We start from the raw sequence: 21,438 nt of genomic DNA, 5'->3' as shown, positions 1-21,438 counted from the left end.
TGCCTTTGGTCCCACCTCACAAGGATACTGACCCAAGTGTCCCTACCCAGTTACCTTGTCCAGAGCACAGCAGGGTCATCTCAGGCTGATTCGGGAATCCAGCTGCTGCAAGTGTTCCTGAACCCCAAAGGGGATAGTAGGTGTCCACATTCTGCAGAGGGGACATTGAGCTTCAGGGTCAAGACTCCCCAGGACAAGCTACCCAAGCCCCACCTCCCACTCTGCATAGAGCCTTAAACACACCCCACCTGGCAGTGCGCAGACCAGCATGGATAAACAGGGCGCTACAAGGCCCCCTTTCAATCCTGACTTGCTGTGTGGCCTTGAATAGGTCTGCTCTGCCAAATTCTCTTTAGCTGCAAAGTGAATCCTACGGTGTTTTAGTATGGCCTGTCCTCCACAGGTTCACGTGACTGGGACACTGGTTTGAAGGCATAATCAGGTCATTGTGGGTGGACCTTTGAAGGCAATAGCCAAGCAAGTTCCAGCAGCTGGCTGCTCCTTTGCAGAGTGTGAGCAGCTGCAGGCACATGCTCTTGCAACCAATGCCTTCCCATCACAATGGACATGGGCAGCACCATGTGAGCCTGTGAGCCCAAATGCACCTTTCCTCCTTTTCCTTGCTTCTGCTGGGTGTTATGGTCACAACGAGAAAGGAATCTAGAGAGGCCACTGTCTATCCCGGAAGATGGACACAACTGTGCAGATCAAAACCACCCAAAGAGCAAAAGGTGCTGGATGCCAAACATCACAGTGGCTTAATAAGAATAAGTTTAAAGCTGGGCACAGCACATGCATCTGTAGTACCAGCTGCAGAAGGCTGAGGCAGGGGGATCGGGAGTTCAAGTGCAATTCTGCTTCAAACACAAGTAAAAAATGGTCTAACTATATGAAGTCAGTATTTTATGTTCTAAGGATGACTGGATTCAGCAGTTTCATATGGCTTACCCTGATGAAATATTTATTGTGTTTTACGTGGCAATGGTGTCCTAAGAGTTTCTGGCTGAGGACATGGCCCAGGTGTTGGACCACTTGCCTAGCACACACCAAGTCCTGACTTTGATCCCCTTTGCCACATGGGATTGGATGTGGCAGTGCATGTCTGTAATTTCAGCATTTGGGAGATGGAGGCAAGAGGGTCATCCTTGGCTTCATAGCAAGTTCCAGGCCAACTCAGGCTGCACGAGACCCTGGCTCCCACAAAGACATTTCCTGACTAACATAACCATCTCAAGTCTCTCTGCAGATTTCATATCCTTGTCCAGAGAGGAAGAAACCAAGGCCTGCAGGGCAAATCACTTGCCAGCCCAAGCGCATAGATTGCTAAGCAGGGGTGGGGTTTGGATTCTAGAGTCACACAAGGATCTCCAACCCCAGGGACAGCACAACTTACGCCAGTGTTTCCACTTGAGGGCACTTCTGAAGGCTGGAGGCCAGCTGCTGGGCACCGGCAGCCGTGAACTTGTTGAACTGGACACTGAAGAGAGAGACCCATCCTGAGGCCTGGCTACTCACATCACAACCCTTCCCATGATGCAGTAGGAGACCCTTTGCCTCCCCAGATACCACTGAACCCCTCCACTCACTCCACTACTCGCAGGGACACCATGTCTGGAAGCACTTGTGCCAGGCTCTTGGCTCCTGCGTCACGGATGCAGTTATTATACAAGCTGCCAGAAACAGGAAGGAAGAGGGTTTGGGTGCTGGGCTAGCTCAGAATAAGGTGGGATCCACACTCAATTGAGATGACGGCTCCATTTTATCTGTCAGCTTATCTGCCTGCCTGCCTGCCTACATATCTACCTAACTGCCTGCCTACCTACCTACCTACCTAACTGCCTGCCTGCCTACCTGCCTACCTACCTAACTGCCTGCCTGCCTACCTGCCTACCTACCTAACTGCCTGCCTGCCTACCTGCCTACCTGCCTACCTGCCTACCTACCTATATACCTGCCTGCCTGCCTGCCTGCCTACCTACGTACCTACCTAACTGGCTGCCTGCCTACCTGCCTGCCTACCTACCTACCTATCTACCTGCCTGCCTGCCTAACTACCTATCTACCTACCTGTCTGCCTACCTACCTACCTACCTACCTATCTACCTACATACCTACCTACCTACATATCTACCTACCTACCAACCTACCTATCTGCCTGCCTACCTACCTATCTACCTACCTGCCTGCCTACCTACCTGCCTGCCTACCTGCCTACCTACCTATCTACCTACATACCTACCTACCTATCTACCTACCTACCAACCTACCTATCTGCCTGCCTACCTACTACCTACCTACCAACCTACCTATCTGCCTGCCTACCTACTACCAACCTACCTATCTGCCTGCCTACCTACCTATCTACCTACCTGCCTACCTACCTACCTACCCACCGACCTACCTACCTACCCACCGACCTACCTACCTACCTACCTACCTACCTACTTACCTACCTACCTACCTAATAGAAAAGGGACCACGTATCTCAAGCTATCCTGGAACTTGATATGTAGTCAAAGATAACTTTGAACTTCTGATTCTCCTGTCTCCGCCTTCTGAGAACTAGGACTACAGGCATGTGCCATCACACCCAGCTTCTGCAGTGCTGGGGATGGAATAAATCCAGGGCCTCATACATGCTAGGCAAACACTCTGCCAACTGAGCTACGTCCCCAGACAGGCCCTACTGTCCCACTTTACAGATGGACTAATTGAGGCCCAGAGAGTTGCAGACAGTTATCTGTAGTTTCATGGTGAGTTCAAGAAACATAGAGTTGTACACTGGCTTTGATAGGTCAGGTCTATAATTCTAGCTATGTAGGAAACTGAGGCAGAGAGATTATAGGTTTAGGCCAGCCTGGGATACTCGAGACCTTGTCTCAAAATAGGAAGGTTGGTTTAATTTTCTGCTTTTTTATTTTTATTATTTTTGTGTATGGGTTGTTTGCCTTCATGTGTGTGCAGTGCCTGAGGAGACCAGGTAAGGGCAAGGGATCACTGGGACTGCAGTTACAGATGGTTGTGAGCAAAATGTGTTAGCTAGAAATTGAATCCAGGTCCTTTGCGGGAGCAGCCAGTGCTCTTAGCTGAAGCCCCTAAAAACAGAAGGTTAAAGAAGGCTGGGGTTGGAGCTTAGTGTAGCATGTTTGTCTGGTGTACATGAAGTAGCTCTAGGCTCCATCCCCAGTAACACACGCACATGCGTGAGCGTACACACACTCAAGCACACACACACACACACACACACGGGGTGGGGGAGGAGACAGGAAGGCAGGAGGGGGAAAGGGGGGAGAGGGAGAGGGAAAGAGAAGAGGAAAGAAGTGGGGGAGAGATGAGTGAGGAGAGGAGAGGGAGGGGTAAAGGTGCTTCCCAGCCCAAAGCATTTGGAAACTCCAAGGAGAAAAACTTCCCAGGTTAGAAGGCATGCCTCTTTCTATCTGGGCAGGTCACTGGATTCCCCTATGCATGCTGTTGTTCAATGTAAAATGGGTAGGAAGGGGTCTCTGTGGGGAAAGTGGGTGGGTTCTTGCTGGTTTATGTAGTGGACTAAATGTTAGCCAGGATCTCAAAGTGTGACATACTCACAGAAACCACTGAGGGCCACGTGAGACACCACAGAAGGGGTGACCTGTTTTAGCCATGGGAAAAAGAAACCCTGGAAACTGCTAAGACTCTGGAGACTATGATGTTGGGATGAGTGTATTCTGCATGAGATAGCCATAAGTCCTCTGTAACTCCCGAAGATTCCAGGGGATCTGATACCCTCTTCTGGCCTCTGCAGGTACTGCATACATTTGGCACATGGGTGTACACACAGACATGACACCTGTGTCCATAAAATAAAAATATTTTTTAAAAATTAAAAAAAAAGAAAATGAGCTGAGCACCATGGTTCATTGCTCTCTGCTTCTGGACCACAGAGGCAGCCGCCTCACACTCTGGCCACCGTGTTCCCCACCATGATGGAGTGCACCTCACACTGTGAGCCCTAACAACCCATTCCTTCCTCAAGCTGTCTTTGTTAGGTATCTGGTGGTGGTGACAATGGTAGTGAGCAAGCCTGCCTGGCCCACAAGCACCTGCCTGTGTGTTCTGGACTTTTCTGACCTCCCACCCTCCCATCCCACCTCCCATTCAGCCACCTCAGGAGCCCTTCTGCTCCTGAGAATCCATCCTCTTCCTGCTTTGAGGCCATTGTACCTGCTGCCCTGTAGAGCTGCTCACCTCTAGTTTCCCACACAGGGCCATGTCTCACCACGTCACAGCACCCCTGCTCTCTGAAATAAGCTGGTGACACTCCCATTGTACTCTCCTGGGACATACCAATTCCTTTCCTGGAATAAATCACTGTCCTAAACCCCCCTCTTTATGTCTGTGCTCTGTCCTGTATGCAACTCGAAGGCAAGGACATCCCATGGTTTAAGGTAGGGAATACTATGCACTTAGCACAACTATAGGTTGTCAGGTGAGCACCAAGTACCTATGTTATGACTTGTGTGGTGCACGACCCGTTCATCCGCACAGAGGGCCTGGTTGGAAGGGTGTTAGAGATGGACAGAAGTCGCCTTTCCTGGAACATGCCTTGGGGGAAGGAATTCTTTCCCAGCTGGATAGCCAAGAGCTGCTAGAGCTGAGCTCAGCGACTGGGACTCTGGCTCAAACTCCCTTCCCTCTCAGCCCCTAGAACCACACCAAGACTGGCTGAAAAAGTTGGAACTGCTACACTGAGACCCACCAGAGGGTGGCAATGTAAGCACTGACTAGTGTGGTAATGGACCTCTCAGAAGCCAGCCGGCAGGGCTCCAGTCTGCTCTCCTGCTGTGGGTAGAGGCTAAGGCACAGCCATCCACTGCTCACTAGGGACAGATTGGGGTATGGCATGTCATCCTCTGACATGATTCTTATTTTCCAGATGAGGAAATAGAGGTTTAAAATAAGTAAGCAACTTGCCCCAAGGCTCTGGTGATGTTCAACTCATTCTAGGTCGCTTCACTGTAGGACCCAGCCATGATAAGCTCGATAGAGGCCAGAGTCTCAATAGTTTACCCTGAAGCAATACCTGTTTGCAGGAAGGACCACAAACTGAGATTACCTGAGCACCACCCAAGAACAGACCAACCAAACGAAATGCCTAAGTTCCAACCATTGTAGATACGATCACCTGCCAGCACACACTCACCAGGACACCCCAGACAAATGTCAGCCAATCAGGGGTCCTGAACCTTAGAAATCCCTCACCCCACCTTTACTACTATAAAAACCCAACTCTAACTGAGCTCGGGTGCTGCGATTGTTCCAATATGTTGGACACATAGAGAGTCAGAGTTTGCAAACTTGTATAGAATGAAGGCTCTTTGCTTTTACATATCGGATTTGGTCTCCTTGTTGGTTTGGGGGGAACTTCGTTGATCTAAGCATAACAACACCACCAGGTGAAGCAAAGACCTTGCAGCCAGCAAGAGACCATCTTCCTGCCCCCCCATGTCCCCAGCCCACCCCACTCACCTCAGCCTTAGGAGGGACTTGGCTAGGGCAGGCAAGGCTTCGGCAAGCTTGCAGGCACCCACGTCCGTGATGCTGTTCTGGGACAGGCTACAGGGAGGGACGCAGAGAGGAAAGAGTTCAGGAGTGGAAGGCTCTCACTTTCCCATTGGCCCCCATCATGAGGCTAGAAATGTATTCCCTCCCGCCAGGTGGCCAGTAGTCACAGACCTGTGATAGCGAGTCTCAGGGAGGTCATGGGCATGCAGTAGTACCCACAGGAAGGCTTGTTACAGAGACAGTGGGTGGCAGGGTGCGAGGTGAGAGAAAGAGCGCTCCCCTCTTCTGCCTGCTCTCTGATTTGCTAGTGGCTCCTTTCCTCTTGGACCGTTTTCCAGCACTCTAACTACACACAGTAGGTGCTCAATAAATGTGGGCATGTCCGGGAATAGAAAGATGAGAGGAGAGAGGGAAACCTATCTCGTGGTATACCTAGGCCACTATAAATTATGAAGACATCTACACTGTATATCAAGGAAATGGCTACGTGAATTCTTGCGACATTTTAGGCATCTTAACTTGGTTTATAACATGGAATGTTGACAGATTTTAAAAAATGTTTTGTTTGTTTTGTTGTGGGAATCGAACCCAGGGCCTTATGCATGCTAGACAAGTGCTCTCCCATTGCTGTGTTCCTAGTGCTTTGAATTCAAAAAAATATCATTGTTGTAATTCGTGGAGGGGTGTGCTGCCATCGTGCGCGTATGCAGAGGACATGTATGTGTGGAGGGGCGTGCTGCCACCGTGCGCATGTGCAGAGGACATGTATATGTGGAAGGGCATGCTGACATGTGCATGTGCAGAGGACATGCATCTGTGGAGGGGCGTGCTGTCATCGTGCGCATGTGCGGAGGACAGCTTTGTGGAGTTGTGAATTAGAACTCCCAGAAAGAAGCTGTGACTACAGAGACTGACTAGAGCGGCAGTGACGGGGTGGGGCTAATAGATAGAACCCTCTTAGAGTCTATTAACTTAGCGGACCACTAGCTTCCACCAGCCCAAGAGCTAGGACTGTCAGACAGCATCTTGGGCCTATAGAAAAGCTTCCCCCATCTTGCTGTACCCGCCTCTCTGGTGAAGACACCAGTGTATTTTTTGTTTGTTTTGTGTTGTGTTTCAAGGCAGGGTTTCTCTTGTAACAGCCCTGGCTGTCCTGGAACTTGCTCTGTAGATCAGGCTGTCCTCAAACTCAGGCATTTGCCTGTCTCTGCCTCCGAGTGCTGGGATTAAAGGCATGCGCTGCCCCACCCCCAACTTACTTTAAACTGCCTTGATTTATGGCTGTCTTTGTTCTGTTAAACTGTAACACTTCATGAGATGCATCCATGTTGGAACCTGGAATTGAAGTGTCTAAATCTGTGTTCCCAAGCATTGCTCACTCCTCATGGCTCCCAAATAAACTCTTAAGTGCGTCTAGGAGGAGAGCGGTGTTTCGGCATTGGCACACTTTCCCATGAGTTCCGGAAAGCAGACTCGGGCCCCCAGCTGTACTCAGAGGTACCTTCACCCTCTGTGTCATCTTACTGGCCCCTTTTAAATCTTTATTCTGAGGCAGGGTCTGATTATGTAGACCAGGCCGGCCGTGAGCTCAAGGGTTCCCTGTTGTGCAGTCTCACCAGTGTGGGGATCACAGGTGTGTGCCCCGTGGTTCAACCGGAAACCATGTCTAATCCCCATACCCACTCCAGAATGGTTCAAACGAGACCATCGCCAGGTGCTTTACTGGTAAACCCTAATCTGTTGCTTCCCTTCCACCATCATTCACTCAACTTTTATTACAATGGATTTTATTATGTCATACTTTATATATTTTTTTCTCTTTCTCTTTTCTAGTGTGTGTGTAAGTCAGATAATGTGCAGGACTCAGTCAGTTTTCTCCTGCTCCCGTGTGGGTCCTGAGGATGGAACTCAAATTGTTAATTTGGCAGCAGCCACCTTTGCTGGCTAAGTCACCCTGCCAGCCTTCCCCTACCTTTTATTTTCTTGAGACTGATTCTCCAGGCTGGCCTTAAACTCATGGTCATCCTACTGTCTCAGCCTCCCCAAGCTACTATGCCCAGCTTCCTGTATTATAATTATGATTTATTTGTTGTTTGCTTCAGGCTTATCATATGTAAAGATGCCTGAGGCCTGGAAGCAGGATCTTCAGGTTCTTCACTGTTGCCTATGATAGACAGGAAGGGTTCTTGGAGGTCTGGAGAAATGGCTCAGTAAGGTGCTTGTCTCATAAGCATAAAGACAGGAAGTTGATCCCCAGAACCCACATAGAAACCTAGGCATGGTGGTGCATGCTTGTAATTCCAGCACGAGTATAACTCGGGGGCTTACTGGCTGGCTAACCTGGCATAACTAACTGGTGAGTTCCAAGCCAGAGAGAGACACTGTCTTAAAAGAGGTGGGCAGTGTTGCTGAGACGGTCCCTGGACAACACACACATAATACACACACACACACACACACACACACATATGCGCGCGCACACACATACACTCACATGCACACACATGTGCACACACAGGAAGAACACTAATGGACAAGCAGTGGCTGGAGGGGAGAGTGTATGGTGACCCAGAACAGGAGTGAATGGCAGAGTGGGGGGCAGATGATGGGGCAGAACCGAGGCGGTGGGGAGGCAACCCCATTGTACTCACTTGAGCGTCTCCAGGACCTTGAGCTGAGGAAAGGTGGTTGAGAGCTTTGACACACCCTCGTCCCCAATCTTGTTCTCACTGAGTGAGTCCAGGCTGCAGTGGGATCAGATGGTGGTCATTAGCCCTCTGGTCCCAGATCAGCCACCTCCAACCCTGGTGCCACCTGCTTCACTCTGAGCTTATGGGAGCTGGTGTGCACCACCTGGGGGCACCATCAGCTGGCCAGGGGCCATGGCTAGCACCCTGAACTGGAACCTCAGCTTGGCTTTGTAGGAGTCTCCTGAGCAGGTCGGCTTCTCTAACCCCCTGGAGCCTCAACTATTGAGCAGTTTCCTGCTCCTGCTGGTGTGCCCTTTGGGGTTGCTAAGAGCAGTGAAGGGGCTGTGTGGGGAAAAGGACTTCAAAACTTTCAAAAGAACTCTAAACTTTTTTTAAATCTGGGGATTCCAGTCCTCTGTCCCTTCCCTGTACTAGGGGGTCACAAGTCCCCACAATGAGGTTATCTGGCCCCCATATACTTCTCCCGCTGAGAAAGTAGTGGGGAACAGAGGAGAAAAAAACAAGAAAGGTTCCCCAAGTCTGGGTTTGTCAGAGCACAGGGGGAGGGGTCCCAGGGTTTGTCAGAGCACAGGGGGAGGGGTCCCAGGACTTGTCAGAGTGTGGGGGGAGGGGGCCCAGGACTTGTCAGAGTGTGGGGGGAGGGGGCCCAGGGTCTGTAACTCACTCCAGGTGCTGCAGGGATGAGAACACAGGAAGGATCTTTGCCAGTGTGGGGAAAGCCTGGGGGCCCAATACCGGGCCCAACCTAGGAAGAAATGGGCAGAAGTCAGACACTGAACAGTCACAGTGGACTGCAGGCTGGAAGGACAGTCTGAGGCCCTTTCCCTGCCTCCCTGACTTACCAGCTGGGCTCCCAATGCCTGCTTAGGACCACTGAGAGGCCTGCTGAGACTTCCTGACTTCACTTTCCACTTTCAGCATCAAGCCAGGTCTCATTCCTGCTGATGTCACATACCCTCACATGCACTGCGATGTTCTCCCCAGTGCCAGCCAAGGTCCATTCTCAAGGTCACACCAGATCGCCTGTCTTTGCATTTGCATTTGTGTGTGTGTGTGTGTGCTTGAGACAAGTTTCTCTATGTGGCCCTAGCTGTCTAGAACCCAGTCTTTGGACCAGACTGGCCTTGAACTCAAAGATCCACCTGCCTCTGCCTCCCGAGTGCTGGGATTAAACATGTGTGCCACTACAGCCCAGCTTGTTTTTGCATTTTTAAATATCTACCCCCTCCCGTGTGTGTGTCGGGGGGGGGGAGTTTCATGTGCATAGATATGGAGGTCAGAGGTCAGGGTTAGGGATCTTCTTCAATTTCTACTTTATTTTTGAGATAGGGTCTTACTGAACCTGCAAATCTCACTGATTTAGCAAACTGGGAAATTCTCTCCCCCGGTGCTAGGATCCACACCAGGCTTTTCTGTGGGTTCTGGGGACCCAAACTCAGGCCCTCCCACAAGCACCTTATCACTGAGTTCTCTCTCTCTTTAGACTTCTTCTTTGCTTTTTAATAACACACACACACACACACACACACAGAGACACACATAGACACACACACACATTGGATGGGGGCTGGAGAGACAGTTCAGTTGGTGGAGTTCTTAGCTCTCAGGAGATGGAGACAGAAGGATCCTTGGCTAAATAGAGTTTGAATCCAGCCTGGACTGTATGATACTCTGTCTCAAAAAGAGTGAGAGCAAAGGAACAAGAAAGAGAGAACCATTTCTTGAATACTTAGCACGTGCTAAGCCTGTGAGCTTAGGTTGCATGTAAATCACAGCTCTGAGCTGAGGGTCCTCTTACCCCCATTTTACAGATTAGGAAGCCAAGGCACAGGTTAGGTAACTCATACAAGTTCACACAGCCTGATTGACCAGTATTCAAGGGAACCAATAAGATAAGGACAGCACAGAGACCATGGTTTGGTTTCTAAAAAATGGCTAAATATATTCAGTGTAAAGGACTTTGTTCTAGATTTTAGTTAATTATAAGATATAATTAAAAAGAACTTTTAGTCTAAAATTACATTTTTGAGCCTTTAAAATGTATTTTTATGTAAGTGCACTGCACGTCACATGTGGGGTGCGGGTGGTGGCTGTAGGGGCCAGGAGACCTTGGAGCCGTTGGAGCCGGAGTTATAGGCTGTGGTGAGCTCCTCGATGCAGAAACTGCACCTGGGTACCTGGAAAAAACAGCAAGCACCCCTAACCTCTGAGCTGTCTCCCTAGCCCTTGGACTTAAACTTGTTTTGTTAATTAACTTATTACCTTACTTACTTATTGATTCATTGTGTGCATGCACACGTATGTCAAGATACACATGTGAGGACCAAGACAGCTGCCGGAGATGGTTCTTCCTCCTGACGTGTGGGCTCTTCTTGGCTGTGCCACCAGCATGAATTCTTTTGAAATAGTCGTTGTTTGATAAAATTATGGCAACACCAGTGGGGATTCTTATGATTGCTATTTGAGGTTCTCTCTCTCTCTCTCTCTCTCTCTCTCTCTCTCTCTCTCTCTCTCTCTCTCTTTCTTTCTCTCTCTCTCTCTCCTTCCCCAGACTGGCCTTGAAATCATCATCCTCCTGCCTCAGCTCCCTGAGTACTAACTACACTTAATATTTGTTTGTTTAAATGAACATACTTGTGAACATCAAGAGATTACTGTACATAGTAACGTAAATTCATTATGGAATGTCCTCCATGTCTGGGGCCCACACTCTGAAACCTCCAACTTTCAGGAAAGGCCATAGTTCAGAGCTGGTTCAGCCTTGTGCTGGGGTCCCCTGTGATCCCTTGGGTCTTAGTCCTTCTGTACTGCTCTCAGGAGGCCGTCAGGAATAGAAAGGCCATCATCTCTTTACCCAGCACCTAATCTCACTGCCTGTCTGCCAGGTACCAGACCAAGGCAAGAAAGCCATGAGCAAACAAACAGAAGTTCCCACCTGCATGGAGCTGCCATTGCGGGGAGAGATAATCACAGGGATTAGCCAGGCTCTAGTCTGTGAGATAAGAAATGCTACAAACGGTGCAGGAAGGAGTTCAGAACCTGAGATACACAGTCAATGGGTCAAGGGGTCTGCACTGGGGCCTGAGACCAGCACGACAGAGAGAACCAACTGCTGCAAAGTGTCCTCTGACCTCCACAGGCACACCAAGGCATGCATGCACATACATGTATCTAAACAAATAAGCAAACACACAATGCCACTTTTTAGCTTGGGTCGATCTGCTGTGTAAGGAAAAGTAGTCAGGGCAGAGGTGCTGCCATGGCAAAGGCCTGGGGCTGAATCTCATTTCAGGAGACTGAAGGCCAGAAGGAGGAGCATAGGGTAGGCAGGGACTCAGGAAGAGACTGGAGGGGAGATGGGAGAGGAGTGCCGAGGCTCTGAGCCTGCCTGAGGAGCTTTCTAGCTTAAGCCTCCAACTTGGTTCTCCTGCCTCTACCTTCAGGTGCCGGGACAGCAGGTGTGTGCCACAAGGTAGGTCGTGCTGGGGATTGAACCAGCGCTTTATGTACACTAGGAAGTGTCATATGTCCACCTGCACCTCACATACATGTGGGGTTTTCACGTGGACTGATCAGACAGCCAAAGAGGCTGGCAGGGTGGGGGACACCCAAAATAGTCTTTTGTTTCCTTCCTTTCTTCCTCAGAACCGTCTCGGGGCTTCCAGCCTGTAGGTGGCTGTTGGTCTGGCCCTAGCCTGTTCCACTCCATAACCTCCGGTACCCAGAGCGCAGTTCCGACCTCCAGGGAGGGACTTTTTAAGCTGAAAATAATTCAAAGCCAGAAAGCACCCTGCGGCTGTCTTCAGACATTTCCTCTTTTCAGCAATATTTTTACCTCTTTACAAATTTGGCATTTTATGTTCTGTTGAAAACAAGAGGGGCTTGATTATCTGTGGGGGTGCAGAGGAGCTGGCAGTGAGTGGGTGACCAGCCTGGACTGCAGACACATCACTAACATCGCCTCAGTTTCCAAATCTGCCCACTGACTCTCTTCCTAGACAGCTCTTCCCACGAAGGAGACTGTCTGTAAAAGGCTCCGGGGATCTTGTGGGTGGCGCTCTTGATTTTGTGACAAGGGCTCTCTGTGTAGTCCTGAGTGGCCTTAGACTTTTTATCTTCCCACCAAGGTCTCCAAGTGCTGGTGTTACAGGTGTGTGCCACCACACCTGGCTGGCCGTATCTCCTCTCTAACAGGACAAACATCGATAGAGCTTGTCAGTTGACTAGACAGGCTAACCTGGTGCTTATAACTTTGAACAAACTGTGCTTCTCTCAGGTCTCATTATGCCTGTTTGTAAATGAGAGAGGATAGCAGTGCCCTCCTCCAGCTGTCTCAGATACCGGGGTGGAAATGCTTTGCAGTTGAGAAGCTGTGTAACAGCTGGTGGTGGAGTGCGCACCTTCACTGCTGGGCACTTGGCAGGGCTGAGGCAAGGGGAAGCAAACGTTCAAGGCTAGACTGGGCTAAATATTAAAACCCCTTTTCAAAATAAGAAACACATGAGTTGAGAATGTAGCTGAATTGGCGGAGTGCTTGCTTAGCGTGCACAAAGCCCTGGGTTCTATTCCTTGTTCTGCACAAGCTTGTGTGGTGGAGTGTGCCTATAACCCCAACATTTGGGAGGGAGAGGCAGCGGGGTTAGAAGTTAAAGGTTATACAGCTTGACCTGGCTATATAATCAGCCTGGAGTACATGAAACTCTAAAAAGTAAATAAATAAGCAAACAGGCAAATAAATGGGTTGGTGATATAGTGGTAGAATGCTCACCTAGTATGTATATGGCCCTGGGCTCAATCCCCAGCATTGCAGGGACGAGCTGTTTAGGCAGTCAGATTCAACGTAACTCCTGGGGCTCTTCAGGGCCCATGTTCTGGCCCTGTCATAACCCAGCCATGCTAGATTCCCTAGAACTTATTGTGCTCCATCATCTGTTCCTTCTACCCTGGTGGCACTGCTCAGGAAGGTGGCTCCCAGGCCTGGCTGCATAGGCTTGGAGACCAACGGTCCCAGTTTGCTGAGATTCTCAGTGCCAAATTAGACCAAACCTAGGCAAGCTGGACCCTAGCTCACTGGAGTTAGACAGCAGAATTTCTCAAGAAGGATCCTTCTAACTGAAGGAACACCCAGAGAAGCAAGTATGAAGTAGGGTGGGGTCTAAGCATGTGCATGACTGGGAACCCTAGTAAGTCTACTAAGCACCCAGGCTGGACCCAGTCCCTGCAGACAGTAAGGATGCCTGAATTAAATGGGCAGTGGCCAGGCTCTGCATTCCCCTGGGGGAGTACATGTGCCCAGGGGAGCGATCAGCCCAGGCATAGGAAGAGGATGCAATTCCTAGTTCAGCAGGGAAAAGGCCAAAACTGAGGTCCTGGGGACCGAGGTCGTGGTCTGGGAATACTGGCATTCCTTCAAGACTTCCTCTCCAGCCCCTGTGAGTTCATCTCAATTTCTCAAGACCTCCTCCAGGAAGTCCCCAGCCCACCCTGCAAGGGAACTTGCTGGCACATGTTCATCATGGACAGCAGCCTCTGCTCCTCAAAGAGCTTTTATGAGTGAATTAACATGAGCTCCTGGGTGTGCATCCACATGTGTGTGAGTGTGTATGTTTGCATGCATGTGTTTTAGTGCACATATATGTGTATGTTATATGTGTGTATGTGAATGTGTGTGAGGCATGCGTGTGTACAAATGTGTATGAGTGTGTTATATGTGTGCTTGTCAGTGTATGTGTGTATTATATGTGTGTATGTTGTGTATTTTATACATATGTGAGTGTGTGTGTAAGGCATCTGTGTTATATGTTTGTGAGTTGTGAGTGCATGAGTGAGTGTGTGCAAGGTATGTGTGCACAAGTGTGTGAGTGTGTTATATGTGTGCATGTGAGTGTGTAAACATATAAGTGTGTGCATTGTATATGGGGTGGGGTGTACGTGTGTGTTGTCCTGCAAATGGGCCAGTTCTCTGCTGTTCTGAGCATCTCCTGCACTCACCTAGACAGGTCACACCCAGCAATGGACACTGCTTTCCCAGTGGTAACTGAGAGAGCAGGAATCATCCCAGCTCTGCCCAGCCACTCACCATGCCTCTGACCCCAGATCAGCTAAGATGGCAGAAACTGAGGCAACTGTCCACCCTTCACTTACGCAAACTCTAGCTTCTTAAGGTCCCGGATGGCAGGAAGATCTGGAGCTGCATCCTCCGAGGGGTTTCTCAGCCTAGAGAGAAAGGGCTTCAGTAAGTAGGGGTAGCCCCATGGGTGTACCTCCAAGACTGTCTTCATTGGGAGCTGTTGTTGATCCTCCACTGAAAAGAATGACCTTAGGGGGCTGGAGAGACAGCTCATGGTTGAGTTTGTATTGCTCTTGCAGAGAACCAGAGTTTGCCTCCTAACTGCCTGTCCTCCAGTTCTAAGGGATGTTGATGCCCTCTTCTGGCCTCACAGGCACTCAGACACACATGTATATACATAGTTAAAAATAAAACACTTTTAAAAGAAGAGACTTAGGGCCAGGCAGAGTGGCATGAGCCTATTTATTACCAGTCATTTGAGAGGATGAGAGGAGGATCATAAATCAGAGGCCAGCTTCAACTACATATCCAATCTCAGGCCAGCCTCACCGAACAACTTTTAGTAACACCCTGTCTCTAAATAAAAACTAAAAGTGGAGATTAGCTTAGTGATAGAGAACTTGCCTAGCATGTGTGAGGTTCAGAGAGAGAAAAACAGGCACTCAGCAACACCTAGGTCTTAGGCGATGCTGTATCCCCTCTTCTTTATCCTCTGTACCTTGACTCTATTATGGCTGAAATGGGACCAGGTTGCGTGAGAGGCAGTGAGGGTTCCTTCAGCTAGCAGATGCTGATGGGATCCTTGTTAATCCCCAGCAGGTGATTACTCCTTGGCTTTAGCCAAGGGTCTGGCTTAGAATGGAGCAAAGGGCAAAATCTGTGTCCCTGTCTGAGTGGACTGCAGCGCAGGGCCTGGGTGGCTATACCAAGAGTCAGGGCACTAGGCAGCTCTGTGGACAGGACATGCATGTGACATGCAGCCCATCCGCATAGCCACCTCCTACCCCTCGCCTTCTCACCTCTGGGTCTGCACCAAGCTGTCCAGGTCTTCCACATCCTTCGGAGACTTGGCCTTGAATGGCTCAATGGTGAATTTTTCCTCTGCTGCCTGGAGTAGCTGGGACTCTCCCTTCTGCCGTAGGGACTCCCATAGCACCATTGTGTCACTCAAGGAGGCCCTGTGGAGGGAGGGCCTCAGACCTAGGCACGCTGGCCGGTCTACACAACAGGGGTGTGGCTCCATAAGGGGACCGCCTATCTCAGATCCTCAGATCCTTTCTTTTCTTAGCTTGATCTCCAACTCCCGTGACCTCACCCACCCTTATGGCTTTACCTTTCTTGAAAAAGGCCCACTTTTTCTCTGACTGCCAGGAAGCTCAGTGCTAAATTCTGGGCTCACCTGTGGCAGACCTCATAACTTGAGTAAGATCTGTTTATCGGGAACATGGGAGGAAGTTTTTCTGGAGAGACCCTGAAGTGCTCAAGCAAACTGCAAAGTGGACTTGAATGAGTCAAATGAAAGAATTCAGAGCCCATTTGAGGTGCAGGGTGTCCTTGCAGGGCTGCGAGCACCCCTGGAACCCGACCTCGTTCTCATTCTGGGAAGGCTGCTCTGCGGACTGAATACAAAGAGCAGAGAGAAAGAGGAGGCTGAGGCAGAGACACGGGGGCCATGTCTCTGAGCATGAGAAAATGGTGGCACACGGTGGCAACGGAAGGATGGGGACAATCTGAAGGATGGGCTAGGCTGAGACTGCAGAGGTGTTCCAGCGCCTGGTGAATGGCAGGCATTCAAATATTGGTTAGAACAATGGCACTCTCCCCCCACGGGCTGCGTGGCTAATTACCTTTCTCTGACCCCCAGCATTATCATCTTAAAATTGGAGGGGACTGTCCTGCCCATCTGATGCTGTGCTCATAGGATAGGGGTCCCCAGAGCTACAGTCCATGTCTTCCCTGTATCCTGCCCACACCTGAAACTGGTGACACAGCTGAGTCCCACGAGGTCCCCCAGTCCAGAGGGCTCAATGCCAGTCTGACGAAGGTCCAGGGAGAAGTCCTGGCTGGCCGTCTCTAGGGCCCTGCCCAGCATGTGCGAATCTGGGGGTGTGAGCCGGGTGCCCAGGAAGGAGAGATGCCCAGGGAGCTGGTGGGTTACATGCTCCCAAATCCCAGGTTCCTGTGTCTCGTGGGCACAATGTAGCAGCTCCAGCAGTCGGCCAGCACGCAGCGTCCCCAGCTGTAGGCGCTTCAGGTACCGGGTAAGAACCTTCCGTTTCCTTTCTGTCACTGCAGACTCCACCAGAGCTCCCAGGCAGTGGGTTCGCGGCTGGAAAACCAATCCAGCCAGAAACCGTGGTACACCCTCCAGCCAGTTGTCATAGGGTCTCTTCTTCCTCGGGGTCAGGGCCAGGTACTGTGGCAGCTCCTTGTCTCTGATTTCATCACACTGTGCCAGCCACACAGCACCCAGGAAGCACTGTAGCAGAAAACTAGAGAAGGCCAGCTGGTCCTCTGTGGTCCCCAGGGCGGGCTGCACCAAGCCTTGGGTCACTGCCCAGGTCCTCACCTCCACGGATAGTAACTGAGTCTTTTGCAAGGTGCTTTGGTGTCTGCGGCCCAGCTCCCAGGCCAGTTTGGCCAGCTCAGTTAAGGCCCCCGGAGGACTGTCTCGGACTGCCGGGCCTAGCAGGCTGACATAGAGTCCTGTAAGTGTACCAGGCAGCTGGGTCTCCGTGCCCTGTTCCAGCAGGGCCTTGGAGAGCTGGCACACGGCCCTGCACAGAGCAGGACTGTGGCTGTGGCTGAGGAGAAAGGGCTGGCGCTCCAGGAGGCCCAGGGCCTTGTCTTGGTCCCCTGCTGCCCCCGAGTTCTCAAAGTAGTGCCTCATATAAGTCTGGGCCTGTTTAATAGAGAAGCTGGGCACCTCGAAGATGGCGTCTGCCTTGCTCAGGCTCTGAGCCAGGCGGCCCCGGGGCCGTGCCGTGAGGAGCAGGGTACAGCCGCGCAGCAGCTTCCTCTGGAACAGCCCAGCTAGCAGTCCCCGGAAGGAGCAGGGCTCTGGGGGCAGAGGTCCACATGGTCCGTGCAGGAGACCATCTTGGGCCTCTAGCTCCTCAAAAGCATCTAGAATGAGCAGGACACGGTCTGGTTGCCTCACAATATGACTTGAGACCTCATCATCCATGACCAGTGGCTGCAGGCTTGGGGGACAGAGCAGATCGCGGAGGTGGTAGGAGTCGCCTGGACGATCCAAGCAGTGACAAGGGACATAGAAGACAAAGTCGTATTGTGGCAACTGGCCACGGGCCCAGGTCTGACTCACCATCCGAGCCCAGTGGCTTTTGCCTTGGCCAGCCTTGGCCAGCACAGCGACCACCTGTGTCTCTCGTGGCCACCGGCGGCTGCCGACAACCTGAAGCACCTCAGCTAGGCCACTATGGGCTAGCTGGCGCTCTGTCCAGTCTGGAGTGGCTAGCTCCCTTTCCTGGCTCTTGTTGCTGCCTCTCTCCAACCTGGCCCGTACCAGCTCCATGGTTACCAGGGGACTGCTCAGGCTCTCAGGCTCCATCTGGTACTTGTCCTGCAGGGAGTGCTGGAACCGCTCCACAGACTCTAGGAAAGCCAGAGAGGGTGAGCCAGAGAGTTAGCAGAGTAGGGGTTGGGGAAGGGGAGGTGGCCAGAGCCTCCTCTCACCTCACCACTTTCCCATTCACTGCCCATTTCCAGTCAGCGGCCCATTCATTCATCCACACCATTAATTTTATCTTTTTATCCATTTCTTTCCGCCTTTTAAATTATTTATGAGATGGGGCTCATATAACCCAGACTGTTCTTGAACTTACTTAATAGCTGAGATGACCTTGAACTTCTGGTCTTCCTGCTTACATCTCCTTAGTGTTGTGGTCTTGGGATTGAACCCAGGGCTTTATTCATGCTAAGCGAGCAGTCCACCTGCTGAGCTACAGCCCACCGGCTGAACTACAGTCCCAAAACCTTTTGTAGCTTTTGATTCAGAATCTTACTTTGTAGCCCAGGATGACCTCAGACTCAACTATATCTGGCTACTCTGTGGTGTGTGTGTATGTGTATGTGTGTGTGTGTCTGGGGGGAGGATGTTTATTGTGGATGAAACCAAGGGTGTCCAGCATTCTGGGCACTTCCTCTACCACTAAACTGCTCCCCAGCCCCTTCAGTTACCACTAGGCTGGGCCACTCATCCCTTTGTGGTTTGGAAGGAGAATTGGTTATTTGTGGATTCATCATGTTAGGTGAAATGAGCCAGGCTCAGAAAGACATATATCACATGTTTCCTTTTATATGTGGAGCCTGGAAACACACACAGAGACAGATACATAGATATAGATAATATATATACATGTGTGTATATGTGTATATACATGTGTGTATATGTGTGTGTGTGTGTGTAGGGGAGCATGAAAATAGAAGAGCATTAAGTGGCAGGAAGGGGACCATTGGGAGAGAAGGAAATGGAACAACAGATGATAAAGGTGTGAGTACGAATAAAATAATATATGTGTGTGTATGTGTGTGTGTGTGTGTGTGTGTGTGTGTATGAAATTGTCAGGATGAAATCCATCATTTTAACAATGATGTACTTCCTGCTAAACCTGAAAACCTGAGTTCCACCTCTGGCTCCTCATGGTGGAAGGAGAGAACCGACTCCTGCAAGACATTCTTTGATGTGTGTACTATACACGGACACATGCACACACATATACACACATATGCAGACACACACTGAATAAAAACCAAACAAATACATGTAATTCAAGGCCTTTGAAAAGACGATGGAACTGGTGAAATTTTAGCTGTTGGTAGAGTATTTGCCTTGTGAGTACGAAGCCCTGGGTTTCAAAACCATGAATGTGGTAGTACATGCCTATAATCCCTGGAATTGGGACATAAAGACAAGAGGATCAGAAATTCAAAGTTTTCCTTAAACACATAGCAAGTTGGAAAGAAAGAAAGAAAGAAAGAAAGAAAGAAAGAAAGAAAGAAAGAAAGAAAGAGAATAGGAGAAAAGGAAGAAAGGAAGACGAAGGCAGTGGTCATGGTGTTGCACACCTATAATCTTAGTGCTCAGGAGACTGAGACAGTAGGGATGTGAGTTCAAGGGCAGCCTGAGTTACAGAGTCAGGTCAAGGGTGTGAGCAACATAGTGAGAGTCTGTCTCTGAATAAATAATGTCAACAGCAACGAAAAGAGCTAAAACTTGGGAGCCCATGTGTCTGAGTCAAATCCTGCCTCCTTTGTTTGTGTGGCCATGAACATCTGTACGCCCTGCTATGCTTCAGGACAGTTCATCTGTGAAATGGGGGTGATGCAGGGGCTGGAAAGGCGTTAATGCAAAGCTTGGGGTGGGCCTAGAAGGACCATCCAGTGGCTTAGCTTTCTCTCACTTCCTCTGGCAGTCCTTCCCTTCTAACTACCCTGCACTTCCTTCACCCGCTAGCTCACTCTCTCCTCTTCTATCTTCTCCCTCACAATGCAAGCTCAGTTCCCACAGGTGACTCCTAGGAATAGTGACTTATGTCCTGTGTACTACTACTTGGATGGCTGAGCAGACGTTGCAACAGTGGGGAAATCAATTGGGTGATAAATGAATGAATAAGTAATGAATGAACAAGCAAGTGTGCTGATGAGGGCCTGGCTAAGTATTACATGGGTGAAGCTTTTTGTATCAGGTCTCCAGTACAGAAGGGCTCAATAGTAACACTCACCAGGCCATTTTGGAAGCTTGATGGAAGACTCGGGACCTTCCTGGCATGGGGAGGGGGATGTTATGTTCTCTGAGGATGGAGAAACAAATGTCAATCAGAGTATGGAGGGTCCCCATGAACTCCTGCCAGTATTAGGGGCATCCAGAGGACAGAACCATGTGCCTGAGCCTCCAAGGCCAGGTCACAAGAAGACAGCTCAACTGTATATGAGATCCTTATTTTAGCCAGCTGTACTTACAAACAAACACCTTTTAAACCAGTGTTTTAAAGATTACTGCAAGCCAGGCACTGTACTATCTGTAATCCCAGCCTTCAGGGGGTGAGGTAGGGGGATTTTTGCAAGTTTAGAGTCAGACTAATAGGCACAAACTGAGTTGCTGGCCAGCTGATGATGTATAACAAGACCCTGTCTCCAAACAAAGAAAAGCAAAATTAAAAGCATGGGATTCAATAAAACCTGGGCTTCCAGCTTTAGAAGGCCCAGTCAGGCTGGGCGTGCTCTTACACCCTAAAGATCAACAGGAGGCCTGTGGCTTGTGGCTCTGCTTGGGTGGACAGACATGTTCCAGTTGTCACCCAACCCTCAGTTACACTCCCTGCTTCACCAGACCTCACACACCCTCCCTCACACACCCTTCCTCATGACCAGTCACCCATGAATGTATGTGGCTTGCCCACCTCTTCAGGCAGCTCTGACTGACTGAGAAATATCCTGCCCCAAGCCCTCTGTCTCGGTTCCAAAGCCTTTATTAGAGTCCCGGTCCTCACCCGTCTCATTAACACGGGAGGTCAGCGCAGGTTCAGGCATACTGGGCAGGTCTGCTGCAGATGGTGCAAAGGGGCTGGTGGAGCCTGGCCGCCCTGGGGATTTGGGGAGGCTGGGGACAGTGGGGCTGCCTGAAGGGACTGCTTGGTTGACTTGGGCCATTTCACCTGTACAGAAGGAAAAGAGGAGTGTAAGAACCGTTAGGGACTCATCCAGAAGTGTGCTGGGTCACTACACTTCAACTACACTGTGGAGTGTGAACTGACTTTCCCAGGGTGGGGGTGCTGCATCGACTGAATAACTAGAGCTTCTGAAAAGTTGCAGGTCCAGAGCCAAATTGTCTTGGGGTGTCTTTAGCACCCACCCTCATAGACATTAATTGCCAAACCTCTGTATTTGGCCTGTCATCCTCAAGACTTCAGGTAAAAAAAAATCCTTTTGGCAATGCACCAGGAGATGCCTTTTCCACCCACCCAAAGCTAAGAATGCCAGCAGGTAGCATCCGAGGACTCTAGCAGAGGTACCCTACCTTGCTGTAACCTGCCTGGGGTTTCTACTAATGCATCTGAAAGATGACCTGGCTTATAACTCTCTTTGGTCTGTTAC

At 50.2% G+C, this 21,438-nt stretch overlaps 1 protein-coding gene across 8 annotated transcripts in view; it reads right to left on the bottom strand.

Annotated features, from left to right (window-relative positions):
* Ciita (class II major histocompatibility complex transactivator) overlaps window positions 1-21,438 on the bottom strand; it is a 52,654-nt gene that overhangs the window by 2,514 nt on the left and 28,702 nt on the right. For 6 of the 8 annotated variants that reach the window (XM_038324726.1, XM_038324725.1, XM_038324728.1 and 3 more), the window contains exons 9-19: window positions 20,835-20,999; window positions 20,067-20,135; window positions 16,296-17,937; window positions 15,342-15,500; window positions 14,397-14,468; window positions 8,917-8,997; window positions 8,193-8,285; window positions 5,506-5,592; window positions 1,592-1,670; window positions 1,394-1,477; window positions 55-151 (exon numbers count right to left, since the gene is read on the bottom strand). In XM_038324726.1, coding sequence (XP_038180654.1) covers window positions 55-151; window positions 1,394-1,477; window positions 1,592-1,670; window positions 5,506-5,592; window positions 8,193-8,285; window positions 8,917-8,997; window positions 14,397-14,468; window positions 15,342-15,500; window positions 16,296-17,937; window positions 20,067-20,135; window positions 20,835-20,999 — 2,628 coding nt within the window. Of the gene's footprint in view, window positions 1-54; window positions 152-1,393; window positions 1,478-1,586; window positions 1,671-5,505; window positions 5,593-8,192; window positions 8,286-8,916; window positions 8,998-14,396; window positions 14,469-15,341; window positions 15,501-16,295; window positions 17,938-20,066; window positions 20,136-20,834; window positions 21,000-21,438 lie in introns of all 8 variants that reach the window. The other 2 variants (XM_038324729.1, XM_038324733.1) reach the window with 1 other exon arrangement.

This window comes from Arvicola amphibius, chromosome 4 (genome assembly GCF_903992535.2).
Source record: "Arvicola amphibius chromosome 4, mArvAmp1.2, whole genome shotgun sequence".
In the NCBI taxonomy this organism is placed as follows: Eukaryota; Metazoa; Chordata; class Mammalia; order Rodentia; family Cricetidae; genus Arvicola; species Arvicola amphibius.
The sequence above is the reverse complement of the archived record's forward strand: the minus strand, read 5'-3'. Positions and strand labels throughout refer to the sequence as shown.